Here is a 13,080-nt window from a genome sequence, read left to right as displayed (position 1 = left end):
AAGCACGCATGGACCGCGCCTGCCGTCGCGCACGCGCACTGCTTCCTCTCCGCGCTCCCTGCCCCCTCCCAACCTCCGTTTTAGAACCGTAACGGTCGGTCGGAGGGCTAGGCGTCTCACCGTCCTCGCGACCCGCCGCGGCCACCGCCGCCAGCGCCATCTTCTCCCCGCAACCAGCCGGCCCAGGAGCACGTGTCGGGGGGGCGGGGTAAGGGCTCGTAGAGGTCCCACCCCCTGCCTCTTGAGGCCACGCCCATCAAGTTCCCGGCGACGGGGTTAGGAAGCACGTACGTCGCGCCGTTGGAGGCGGGGCTAAAGGGAAATCCCGGCATGCCCCGTGGAAGGCGAGTAGTCCAACGACTATGGAGGCGGCTGCGGCGCCCGCGGTGCTGCGGGTGCGACGGAAGCGCGGCGCGGATCCCGCCGAGGCCCTCGTCCTAGCGTGTAAACGGCTGCGAAGCGGGGCCTCCGAGCAGGGGGCGGCGGCCACGGGGCCGGGGCCCGTGGAGGAGAACGTCTTCAAGCTGGCGGCGACCGTGCGCTCCCAGGTAGCGGCCCCGGGCTGGGGAGCGGCGAGCCAGGGGGGAAGGGTCACTGCGGCCATCCCCCAGGCTCCGTCCACCGACCGAGGCAGGAGGCGCGGGCTCAGATCCCGCCGCCACCGCCCTCCGAAAAACGGGGGTGATCGGGCTTCCAGAGCCTAGCCCACCGGGTGGTTCTGGGAAGGCGTTCCAGAAATGGAATTTTACATTGAGGAAACTGAGGATCCAGAAAGAATAGGGATCCTCGGTGCAGAAACAGGAAGCGAGCCTGACCCCCTTGACCGGCCCAGCCCGGGCTCACGTGACGGTTGGGGGGCGGCGGAGCCCCAGAGGAAGGGGCTGCTTCATTACATGATTTTGCATGAACGAAATCAGTGCCTCTAGGATAAGAGGGACCATGGCCGGGACAGAAAACCTTGGCGTGAATATCGGGGACCAAGGTCTTCTGTCTAAGTCCTGGGGAATGTGCCCCAAAAGATCAGGCAGGCGGTCCTCCTTAAATGAGTAAGAGTAGTGCTCCAGAAGGCCCCTGCAGACCACTGACAGCTGAATGAAAGGCTGTCTGAGAAACGCTGATCAGAGGAACACCCAAAGATGTGAGAAGTCAGAAACAGCCCGTGTTAGAGGCTGTGGGAAGAGAGGAATTGATTGGTCCAGCCGCTGTTGTGAGCACTTAGGAATTATGGTTTTTATTGGTCTGATCAGTCACAGTCCCACACGTTGAAACTTGACTTTATCCTAGTGATGTCATTTTGGTCCTCCTCAGAACAAGGGCAACAACCAATCAACATTTTTTTAAATGACCAAAGTGTTCACACCCTTTGACCCAGATAAACATCCCAGTTCTGGGCATATACTCTAAAGAGGTTAAGATAAGTCATATATAAATTTGGGACTATGTCCAAAGGGCTAGAAAACTGTGCATACCCTTTGACCAAACAGTATAACTTCCAGGTCCATATCCCAAAGAGATCATTAAAAAATGGGAAAATGTACAAAATTATTTACAGCAGCTCTTTTTTGTGGTGGCAAAGAATTGGAAAGTGAGGGGATGCCCATCCATTGGGGAATGGCTGAACAGGTTGTAGTTTATGAATGTAATGGAATGCTACTGTTCCAAAAGAAATGATGAGCAGGCAGATTTCAGGAAAGACTTACAAGAACTGATGCTGAGAGAAGTGAGCAGAACCAGGGAAATATTGTATGCAGTAACAGCAACAGCAACATTGTAACCAACTTTGTTAGACTTCACTCTTCTGAGCAATGCAGTGATCTAAGACAATTCCAAAAGACTCGTGGTGGAAAATGGTATTCACTTCCAGAGAAAGAGCCATGGATCGCAGCATACTGTTTTCTTTTTTATTGTTGTTTTTGGTTTTTCCTTTCTCAGAGTTTTTCCCTTTTGTTCTGATTCCTCTTTCACAACATGACTAATGTGGAAGTATGTTTAATACGATCATACATGTATAGTCTGTATCAGATTGCATACCATCTTGGGGAGGGGGAAGTGGAGGGAAGGGGAAAAATTTAGAACTCAAAACCTTATAAAAGCTATAAAAACTAAAAATAAATTTTTTAAACTAATAATTGGCATATAACAGCATCATGGAAAGGTCATATATAACAAATACTTGTAGTAGTATTTTGGGGTAGTAAACATCGTTTGGAAAAATCACTCAATTAGCAATCATTATTAAGCACCCAATGTGTGTCAGGCACTGTCTGGAAAACAGGAAACAAAGCTGGTACCTATCAAGAAAATGGATAAGGCATGGTTTATCAACATAATGGAATGTTATTGTACTATAAGGAAAGGCAAATATAAGGGATTCAGAAAAATATAGGAAGACTAAATGCAAAGTGAAGTAAGCTGAAATAGGAAAGCTGTAAACTGAACTGAACACAATATGATTATAACAGCTAATCTTGATGTCCAAGAAGTAAAGAAATAGACCTCTTCCCTTTCAGTGGAATGTGTACAGTACCTGTCAGACTCAGGTGGTATCAGCAGATTTTGCTTAACTCCACTACTTTTTGCTAAGAAGTAAGGCCAAGCTCACTGTGTGAGGAAGGGCATATCCAGAAACAGCTGTTACAGACATGAAAAACAGCAGCAGCGCTTTCAAGAAAGAAGTAACACCAGACTTTGGGGTCTGAAGACTGTTAAACCTCAGTTTTTCCACCTGCTTCTCTTCAGTGTTCATGAGCCTCCCCTGTGTCATCTGTACAGTGAGGAGGTTGAACTAGAGGATATCAGGTATCCTCTCCAGCTCCATCATTCTTTATGTCCTGGTTCATGCTTCTCTTTCCTCTCTTCCCCCTTAGGATGAACCTGTTCAGAAGTATGTCAGAGAAGCCATCACCAGAGAGAAGGCCACCAGAGCCCTGACTCCTTCGCTGGAAAGTTATCAAAGAATCCGTCAGGACCTCCTCACTGCAAAGCTGCTGACCCGGCAAGATGACCGCTACCGCTTGGTCTCCAAACACCGGCCTCCGTGTGCAGAGGGAGAAGCAGCCCTGCCAGCTGTGGACACTGCCAGCAGGGCTGACAGAGACAAACCAAACTCTGAGGGTACCAGTCAAACGTCAAAGACAGGAGACAGTTCATCCTCTGTGGAAGAATTCCAGCTATTTGATATCATTCATGAGGATGCTGCTGAGAAAGAGAGCCTCTCCATTCCTGCCACCTGCCCTGAGGTAAAATGCTTTAAAACAGCTCTGTCATGTCCTTTTTGAGGTTTTCTTGGCAAAGATACTGGAGTGGTTTGCCGTTTGACTTCTCTAGCCCATTTTACAGATGAGGAAACTGAGGCATGGTGAAATGACTTGCCCAGGGTCAGCCAGCTAGTAAGTGTCTGAGGCCAGATTTAAACTTTGGTCTTCCCAACCAGGTCTGGCATTCAGTGCACTGTGGCCTAACTGCCCATTTTGTATAGAGTATTTTAAAGGACTTTCCTTCCTTCCACCTACTGGAGTGGGCAGTATAGGGACGGGTGATTCCCCCCTTCATAGACGAGGCAGCAGAGATTCAGAGGCAATAAATGAACTGCCATAGTCACACAGGCTGTAAGTGTTAGAGTGGGGATAATGGGGGTGATAGGACAGAAAGCTTCCAGTATGTGTTAGAAGTTAAATTGTCCTGAAGACTGATGCTGGATTAGGGACTCAGTGACAGAATCCAGGGGCACAGAGAAGTTACTCCAAATCAAAACCTCAGTTGCTTCACACTCCATACACAATAGTAGATACCGATTCCAGCTATTGGACCGTGGACAGTTCTAGTGATAATACACACTTAGTAGCATTTTCTGTTTTGCAAAGTACTTTCCTCATAACCACCTTGAGAATTAGATAGAATGAGTACTGATAGGGCATTTTACAACTGAGGAAACAGAGGCTTGAAAGTTTTAGCTCCAAAATTCTAATTCTGTGAATAAATTAAACTTTGTTCTCATTCATGTTGGTCTTACTTTCTACCATTCTTCCTCATCCTGGCTTCTTGCTGTTTGATTATGCTTCAAAAAATGTTGTTGTTGAGTCTTGTCTTTGTGACTCCATTTGGGGTTTTCTTGGCAAAGATACTGGAGTGGTTTGCCATTCCCTTCTTCATTGGATTAAGGTAATAAAACAAAGGATAAGTGACTTGTTCAGGGTCACACAGCTTGAGCATATTTGAGTCAGGATTTGAACTCAGGTCTTCCTGACTCCAGGCCCAGCATTCTATTCACTGAGCCAACTAGCTGCCTTCAAAGCAAACAAGTTAAGTGACTTGCATAAGGGTCACACGACTACTGAGTGTTTGAGGCAGGATTTGAATTCAGGTCTTCCAGATTTCAAGCCCATCTGACCTAGCGATAGCCATTTAGCTGCCTCCAAGAGATAGCAGGTATCATTTAACCACAGAGTTAAAAAAAATCCAACCCCCTGTCTCAGTCATGAATCCTCTCAGGTTAGGGCTAAGCTAGATGACAGCTGGGATTGATGTTCCTGCTGCTCAGGGGCTGCCAAGGGGCCAGGGTGGCTTTTCATTGTCAGCCCTGCCCTTCTGCCCCAGGGGCACAGAAGCAGCTGAGGACCTAGGGCCAGAGTTGAAGAACTTTTGTTTTTCCATTGGTTCTTGCTGATATGGCCCTCCTCAGCTACAGCTACTTGCAGTTTTTTTGTTGGGTTTTTTTTTCCCAGTATGAGCAAAGTTCTGAAGAGGAGTGTAGCGGATGACCCGCGTACCTACACGGCTCGGTGATGTGGTGAAGAAAAGAGACACAGGAGGCGGGAAAAGATAGACCAATTCCGTTTATTGATCTGAGGGTTAGAGTATATATAGACAGAAACTGCAAGTCTATGTGACATTCTGCTCATCTCCTGTCCCAGTGATTTGGCTAGTCTTATTGTCTTTAAAGGCTGTTATCCTAGAGGACATCTATTTTACATATCCCTTGTATTCTGTAGTTCTCTTGTTTGTCTCACGGAGACAACAACCTTTGGGGGGCATGGAGAGCCATTCTGGATGATAATGAGCACAGTCTCAAAGAACAGTTTCCTCGAAGGTCTTTCCTGATCTTGTCAACAGCACTCCACCCTGGCCCTCCACAGAGGAGAAGGCTACTTTTGTACATCTGTCGTTCCTCCTTCTGTGCATTTTGACCTTGTGTCTTGGGCTATGACCACTTCCAGGAGTAGCCTGAGTACAGCAGCACTCTGACAAACACAGTACATATGGCAAGAGTCAGTATCAAATGCCTTACCGTAGAAAATCTATGCAGTGATCAGGCTCAAATTCAAGGGACTTTTCCGACTTGTTTTGAGAATTCAGGGTACTCCTTTCATTGTGAAATGAATAGTCATCATTAACCAAGCTTGACCGCAAAGCAGTAGGAGAGGGCACCTCAGAATTAGGGACAGAAATGGCAGAAGCATGAGTCAGAACCTTTTGATAAGTTTAGTTTTACAGAACTGTTTCTTCCTTTTTAAAAATAGCTTTTTATCTTTCAAGTAACAATTTTTTTTTATTCTGTCCCATTCCAAACCTTCTTAATTGAGGAAAATTTTCTTTATTGGAAACCAAAAAAAATTCTTTAATACATAACTACATAGTCTGATAAAATTAATTCCTACATTGGTCTTATCTGAAAATGTGTGTCTCTTTATTTTAAGCTTTGCAGGAAGTGAGTGACATGTTTCATTTTCATTCTTCTGTACCTCATGGTTTATCATTTCATTGATTAGAGTTCTAAAGTCTTTCTCTTTCATGTTATCATTGTATAAAATTATCCTCCTCATTCTGCTCACTTTGCTGTCCATGAGTTTATAAAAGACTTTCTTCCCTTTAAAAAAAATTTTTATTATTATAAAGGATATCTCTTGGAGGGGTTGGAGAAAGGGATACAGCGAGGAAATGTAGGTAATGACATAAGGTAGCAATAAAACTTTATTCTCATAGCAATGTGTAGTTAGCTGTGGAAACTAGAACCATGGGAAAGATAATAGAACAAAAAATTAAAATGTTGCTTGAGTCACTTTTCTTGGATGAAACAGTAAGTTCTAGATGGTTGTCTACTTTGGTCTATTCAGATTCTTAGCAAATTATGTATGTTACCCATAGTCATTCCTTTGTATTTTCCTAATAGAAATCTGATCCAGATGTGATACTCTGTAATTCAGTAAGGATGATCCGTGAGCGCCTCGCCATCTCCAAGGATGGAAAAGGAACAAATCACCGAGAGAAGGAGGATGAGTATGTCTATGACATTTACTACATGGAGACGTCTACCCCAGGATGGATTGAAAGCATCCTCTCTGTGCAGCCCTACAGTGAGGAATGGGAGCTGGTAAGGCAGGCATCGGGGATGTAGGCTTAGGCAGGCCCTGAGAGCAGGGGTCACACACAGAATCACAGAATGGGAGAGTTGGAGGGCATCTCAGCATCCATCTGGATGGGTCCATGTGCTGTAACATGCCTGCCAGGTGATCATCCAGGCTCGATCTGAATATTTGCACAGATGAGGAACCTCTTGGGACAGCCCACTCCCCTTTGGTTCAGCTGGAATGGCTGGGCCATTCACCCTAAATTTACCAAAACATCTAATTCTTCCTCCCTTCAAGCACTGGAATGCTTGAAGACAGCATCATGTCCCCCTGAATCTTTTCTTCTTCAGGTTAAATGTGCCTAGTTCCTTCCCCCAGTCTTCATTGAAAAGGAACCTGTAGAGGTGGGTTGTTTTCTAGTCAGTACCTACTGAGGCAGCTAGGTGGTGCAGTGAATGGAGCCCTGGGCCTGAAGTCAGAAAGTTTCAGTGAAGCCTCAGACACTTGGAGCCTTGTGACTCCAGGCAAGTCAAAATGTTGTCTCCTTCTGCTTCAGTTCCATCATCCACAAAATGGGATGAGCTAGCTCCCAGGCTTGTTGTCAGGATCATAGGAAATCAAGTTTGCAAACTGCTTTGCAAACCTTGATGCGCTCTGTAATTGCTAGCTCTTTGTATATTTAGTTCCTCCCGTAATGATTTGCACCTTAAATGTTTGTGTTTGATTCATAATCTTTCCCAAGGTTTGTAACGAATGCTTTGTTTTGGATCATCTGAAAAGACTTGTGAAGAAGCATTTTTGTAGTTCAAACCTTTAGTCTTTTTTACCCTTTCTTGTACTTAGGGCAATAGAAACATGTATCATAAGTTTCAGTCCTAGAGGTGACCCTAGTCCAGGGATTCTTAACCTGAGAATGGTGAATTTTTGTTTGTTTCTGTTTTTAAATATTTTGACAACAGTTTTTTGGTAAAATTGAATTCCATTGTAATCCTGTGGATTTAAGAACATTATTCTGAGAAGAGGTCCATAGACTTCCATGGCATGAAAAGGGCTAAGGAACCCCTGGTCTGATCCAGCATGCTCATTTCTGTGGATAGGGGAACAGGCCCTGGGGGAAATGGCTTATCTTGAGGTCACAGAGCTAATAACTAGGAAGTCCAGAACCAGGATTAAAATTCAAGTCCTCTGACCCCTTCCCCCACCCCCCAAGTGCAGCAGCTTTGGTTCTGTTGTGCCTCTGTGTTTGGATTATGTAATGTGTTTTTCCAAAATAGATGGTAGTTTGTGATTTCTTGTGACCCTTTGACAGTGATTTCCATTTGTATTGAGATAAACAGGTAGCTGATGATCATCAAGCAGAGGAAATTGATGATGATGATGATGAAGATGAAAACAGTGAGAATCACTGGCGTAACGAGTACCCTGATGAGGAAGAAGGAAGCAGTGACAGAGAGAGCACCAGAGGTAATCGTAGCAGGAGTTCACTTTATGAGGCACTTGGATTGATCTTTTCACTATGAATCAATCACCTAATACATGTAGTAATTGCCTCCTCTGTGCCAGGCATTGTGCTAAGGACCAGGGATAGAGACAGGAGGGCATGGTGGTTAGAATATGGCTGACTCTGTGACCTTAGGTGAGTCAGTCAATAGTTATTAAGCACCTACTATGTGCCACTGTGCCAAGTGCTAAGGACACAGAATAAGGGAAGTCAAACAAGTGCCAAGGTAATGCAGCCAGCAGAGAAATAGAAGTCTGAGCTGAGTTCTGTCTTAAATGGAGGCTTGGAGCTCCTGGCCCCAGTCAGAGGCGGAGGGTACTAATAAGGTGGAACACAGAGACTGAAGGTCTTTTACAATGTGAGGAGGTTATCCAAATGGAGAGGGGGGAAATAATGGAAAAGTCATTTTGCAAAGGAGTGCAGCCAGAGTAGAAATGAGAAGTCTGTCTGAGCCTTACTCACCTCCTCTTTAAAATGAGATGTTATTTGGAGGTTATTGTGAGGTTTGGATTTACATGTAAAGTGGTTCTTTAGCCTTAAAATCCTCCATTTTTTAATTGTTTTAAGCCTTGAACTTTGTAGAGATTCTGTTTCTACAATAAAAAGGAAGAAATGTATACAGCTTAGCATTCTCACAGCCTTGTCTTCTGTGGATACCTTCAAAAAAAGAATGTCATAAGTTTACCTGTTCTCATTCTTTTTCTAGGGTCTGATGAAGAATATGGCAGTTTTAGTGATGAAGAAAGCAGTGTCATCAGACCAAGGAAATGGAACAAATATCCCTATGATGTGCTAAAGGAGTTTGAGTATGACAGCTCCCAGGACTTAGATTCAGACTGAGGATTACTCAAGCATTCACCAGTTACCTGGGACAATCCCTTTGGTGGCTCTGGCCATAGGCATCAGCCTCTTTGCTGCTGCCCCTGCCCTGTCCCAGAGTGTTATAACTTACCTTGGAAGGGGGAAGGAGAAAAAAATAAGCATCTGGGGATGTTCGGCTCTGAGGTCAAATTCTGACCTGTAGACAATTTTGTGCTACTGAGGAAAGAAAAACCTAAAATAAATCCGAGCTCCTTTACCTGTAACGGCAGTATCGCCCACTGGTATCAGAAGAAAATCCTCTTTCACCTGACACTGCTAGAAGGTATTTTCCTTTCTCTACTTTACTGTAGTCCATTGTTTAATCTGAAAGATTTTGACTTTACATGTTCAAGTCTACAGCATTCCTAACATTGAATCTTGGTGAGAAAAGTTAAACTTTTGAAGCCAGTGAACAAAGAGATGTTGCTAATGTGCTTCCTGTGCAAAGGTTGGTCTTCCCCAATCTCTGTCCTGCTGCTGAAGGTGGGTCCTGCTTCATGCTGCTGAGTGAGGCATTTTTTGGGGAAGCCTCTAGTGTTAGAGGCAAAAACACCACAAAAGTCTTCACTGACTGAATACAGTTTATCAACACATGAAGATAATGCATGTATGTTTAATAAAGTGGTTTCTGGTTGTAAAAACCTGCAAATGTTAAAAACATGAAAAGAATCCATGGTGGTATTTTCCTCCCGTTTCCCATTTGTGGCCTTACTTTGATGCTGCTTGTAGAGTTGGGAGTCCTTTGATAGAAATGCCAAGGGAGCTGTGTGTGTATGTACATATGTGAATTGGATGCACTGACTGTATTAAAATTATTTTGGAACATGGAAGAAAATGCTTTCTTAATGTTTGTTAGACTCCTCACTATGGATCGCAACCTCTCCTTCCCTAAAGCTGGCAAAACTAACTGTATTTACTTTGTAGTGGAGTAGCACAATCAAGTCTGTGGGCTTAGTTTTGCTTTTCCTAGGTGGGGAAAATCGCTATAAAAACAATGGTTTTATAACCAGAAGTTGTGTAACTACAAGTGTATATTACAAGTGAACTTAAATCCCCACTTTAAAACCACAGCTGCCTTTATTCCAGTTTGAGTCAAAGCACCAGCAAATGTAAGAATTGGAAGGAGCCATAGAGACTTCTCTGGTCCAGATTCATTCTGCAGAGAAAACAATCCCTACCAGCAGACATGCCACACGGCACAAGTTAATGGCAGAGCCTGGACTCAATCCACATCCGGCGTTTAATCCATCACCCCTCAGACAAAAGGTACAAATTGTCTAGCTAAGAAATGCTCGTCAAGGTAAAAACTTCGATTAACTTAAGAAGTGGACTTGGACAGAAGCTTCCTGACATCTTTTTTCTTGGTCTCAGAGGCATGTCTTGCTCTGCCCAAATTTCTTTCATTAATTTGCTACAGGATAGTAATAACTCAAAATGAAGTTAGAAATTAAACTGAGCTGATAAAAATATCAGACCTGCCTGACCATTAGTCATGGTTTTGTAAATCCTGTAGGGGAAGGGGCAAGAACATCAGTTCTGAGGCTTTCATACTGTCAAAATGGAAGTAAGCATCTTTATAAGAAGTGAAGCTGGAGATTAGAATTCACAACAGAGTTCTGTAAAAGGAAGTGCCATTTCCTACTTTACACTCCCAACTGAAAGGCTCCAGCAGTGCTCTCCTAGCTTTGGTTCTGGTTAAACCCTGTGGATTATCTATGCCCCCCCAAGAGATGAAAACTTTCGAAAGACACTACTGGTCAGAATGATCATCTCAGCCAAGAGCCAGGTTTTGGATCCAGGTCATCTGACTTCATATCTAGGGGCCCTTTCCGTGTAGTCATACTGCCAGACAAGAGGCACCTGTGTGATGGGGGGGGGGGGGGGGATGGGCACTGTAGTTGGAATCCTACCTTGCCTATTTAGTGCATCTATAGGCGCCAGCTTGCCCAAGGCCTCACCTCTCAGCCTTTCTATTATAGGATAATGAAACATTGGATGATCTTTACTGTACCTTCCAATTCTAAATCCTATGATCTTAATGAGTGAATTTAGTAGGGACTTTTTAAACCTGAGAAGACTTCCAGAGGCAGCTAAGTGGCATCACTTTATAAATGTTACTGTTTAGGGATCGTACCACTTCTGTTTTAGCACGCCCAACAAGACTGATTCCCAGAAGAGCCCATTCAATTTCTGAACATCTCTGGTGGTTAGAAAGTACTTTGCATCTCTGCAGTTTTATGAGGTACAGTTTGATCCCTCCTGGTGAAAAGTGTTCTGGAGTTAACAGATAGTCAACTGCATATAACTAGAAAAGCTACAGTTGTTTTCAACCTAAAGGTTCTAGGTCACGAAATAAAAACTTGATCCTGTCACAAACATGTTATGTGGCTTCTTCCCTACCTTCAGGCTGGGGACTAGACTCTAGAAAAACCTAAGCTTACAATTTCTAGGAATAGCTAAAATTAACAACAGTTGTTCAGTTATAAACTATAAAACTAAGTGGTATAAACTATCAAGAAAGCATATGATTGGATAAGGAGACAGTGTAGTAAGTTACCAAGAGCAAGAGAAACAATCCAAACCCTGGAGATTCAGAGGCAGGACTCCAGCATACTGGATGTCTTCACTGAAGGACGTGTGGTGTTATATATGGATTGTATGGTAGGAAAAGACATGGTTGAGTTTCTAGCTGCATGGGTGAAAGAAGGAACCAAAAAGTTGAGAACATGAGTCCCTTAAAGTAATAACTGAGTAAAGGGAAAAGGCAGTGCTACATCAGTGTGAGTTACTACTATATTTTGATAGTTGCCGTCCCTCCCCCCACTTTGGCCATCAGTTTAAGGGCAAATTAGAATAGCTGTGTCAGCAAGAACAAAAAGTAATTAGATGGGTTTTGACAGGCTTTCTGGAAAGCCTAACCCTAATTCTGAGCTCTGCCACGAAGGAATTTAGAGCTTACAGGTTTCTAGTGCTTCCTTCTGTTTCCCTAGAGAAGTTAAGATTGTGTTTATCCTACAGTCTTAGACAAGTGGTAATCGGAGTTTGTGAATATACGTACTACCCTCTACTAAGGAAAATGAGCTTTCCTTTTGAACCCTGGAGCTTTAAAGTGCTATGACTTTCCCTAACCCTCTCCCAGTTAAACAGAGCATCCAACTTGAGAGTCAAAAGAGTTGGCTTCTAATTAGCCTCACACACTCACTGTTGTGACTAGGAGCAAATCTCAAGGTTTGTTTCCTCATTTGTAAAATGCAGATGATGCTCTAACCTCCCTCATGGGGTTGTCCTGAAGAAAGCATTTTGCAAGCCTTCTTCCTTCTTCTCTCTCATTCATCCTGTACCAATGCAACTAACATTTATGAAGTGCTTACCATGTATATGCAAGGCCCTGGGGTTACAAGGATGAAAAATGAATAGTCCTTGCCATTCTGGAATTTACATGCTACTGATGAATCGATGACATCTACAGGATACAGTTTAGTCTTAGAGATCCAGAATTTGAGGGAGAGATCACGTTCAGCGAGGGGATCAAAAAAGGTTTTAGAGAAGAGGTGGCGGCTGGATGAGAAAGGAGGGCATTCCAGTCACGCGTGCAGGTGCCACAGACTGAGGAATGGCTAATGACGATAATGGAATATTACAGCATGCACTAAGAGGAAAGACAAAGTAATAATTCAAGAGAAACATGAGAAAATGTGAATGAAATGTGGCATGACCACAATTATGTAAATGAATGTTAAAATGAAGCCAGTCATGGCAGAACTCTAATTATCTAACTTGATCCCCAAAAAAGATAGGGCTGGATTTGTATTTTATAGGCACAGGTAACCAACTTCTGAGGTTAAGGAAATTCCCTCTACCAGTGCAGTGCCTTGAGCACTAAGAGGCTCAATGATTTACCCATACTGTCAGGCTAGACTTGAACCCATGTCTTCTTTGCCCCAAGGCTGGCTTTCTAACCACCGTACTTACCTTAGAGATGTGTAGAGAATTGGACATTGCCTTGGACGTGGTTGCTGCATCACAAGACAACTGAATGACTATAGACATAGCGCTGAGATGAACATCAGAGGCAGTAAAGGCTATACCAAGCAGGGGAATGATGTGGCTAATTTGTAAAGAATGGGTAAGAGAAGAGACTGGAGGCAAGAATACCAATTAGGAGACTATTAGGAGTCCAGGAAACAGGTGATTAAGGACCTAATTTAGGGTGGTAGCAACACTAAGTGGAGTGTGAGAATGGTGCAGGAAATATTGGAGAAGTAGATGAAGGGCCAAGAATGACTCTCAGATATCAAAAATGAGTAATGACGGCAGTGTCTGCAGGCAAGTTAGGAAGTGATTACAAGTATTAGAAGGTCAAGCTTTTCT

General features: G+C 43.8%; 2 protein-coding genes across 6 annotated transcripts in view; one reads left to right on the top strand and one right to left on the bottom strand.

Annotated features, from left to right (window-relative positions):
- The window catches only part of PRMT7 (protein arginine methyltransferase 7), a 69,240-nt gene extending 68,961 nt beyond the window's left edge, over positions 1-279 (bottom strand). For 2 of the 5 annotated variants that reach the window (XM_072636160.1, XM_072636159.1), the window contains exon 1: positions 121-202. Coding sequence is in view for 2 of the 5 variants with exons in the window: in XM_072636159.1 (XP_072492260.1) it covers positions 121-160 (40 nt within the window). In the remaining 3 variants the exon portion in view is untranslated. Of the gene's footprint in view, positions 1-120 lie in introns of all 5 variants that reach the window. The other 3 variants (XM_072636154.1, XM_072636153.1, XM_072636161.1) reach the window with 3 other exon arrangements.
- SLC7A6OS (solute carrier family 7 member 6 opposite strand) lies at positions 279-9,544 on the top strand. The gene is made up of 5 exons (XM_072636167.1): positions 279-548; positions 2,868-3,239; positions 6,170-6,370; positions 7,685-7,811; positions 8,555-9,544. The coding sequence occupies exons 1-5, from the start codon at positions 363-365 to the stop codon at positions 8,686-8,688; spliced, it is 1,020 nt and encodes a 339-aa protein (XP_072492268.1). The 5' UTR covers positions 279-362; the 3' UTR covers positions 8,689-9,544.
- Positions 9,545-13,080: the final 3,536 nt, after the last annotated feature.

The sequence above is a fragment of the Notamacropus eugenii genome, chromosome 1, assembly GCF_028372415.1.
Source record: "Notamacropus eugenii isolate mMacEug1 chromosome 1, mMacEug1.pri_v2, whole genome shotgun sequence".
Classification (NCBI taxonomy): Eukaryota; Metazoa; Chordata; class Mammalia; order Diprotodontia; family Macropodidae; genus Notamacropus; species Notamacropus eugenii.
Note: the sequence above shows the minus strand (reverse complement) of the source record. Positions and strands in the feature narration are given on the sequence as shown.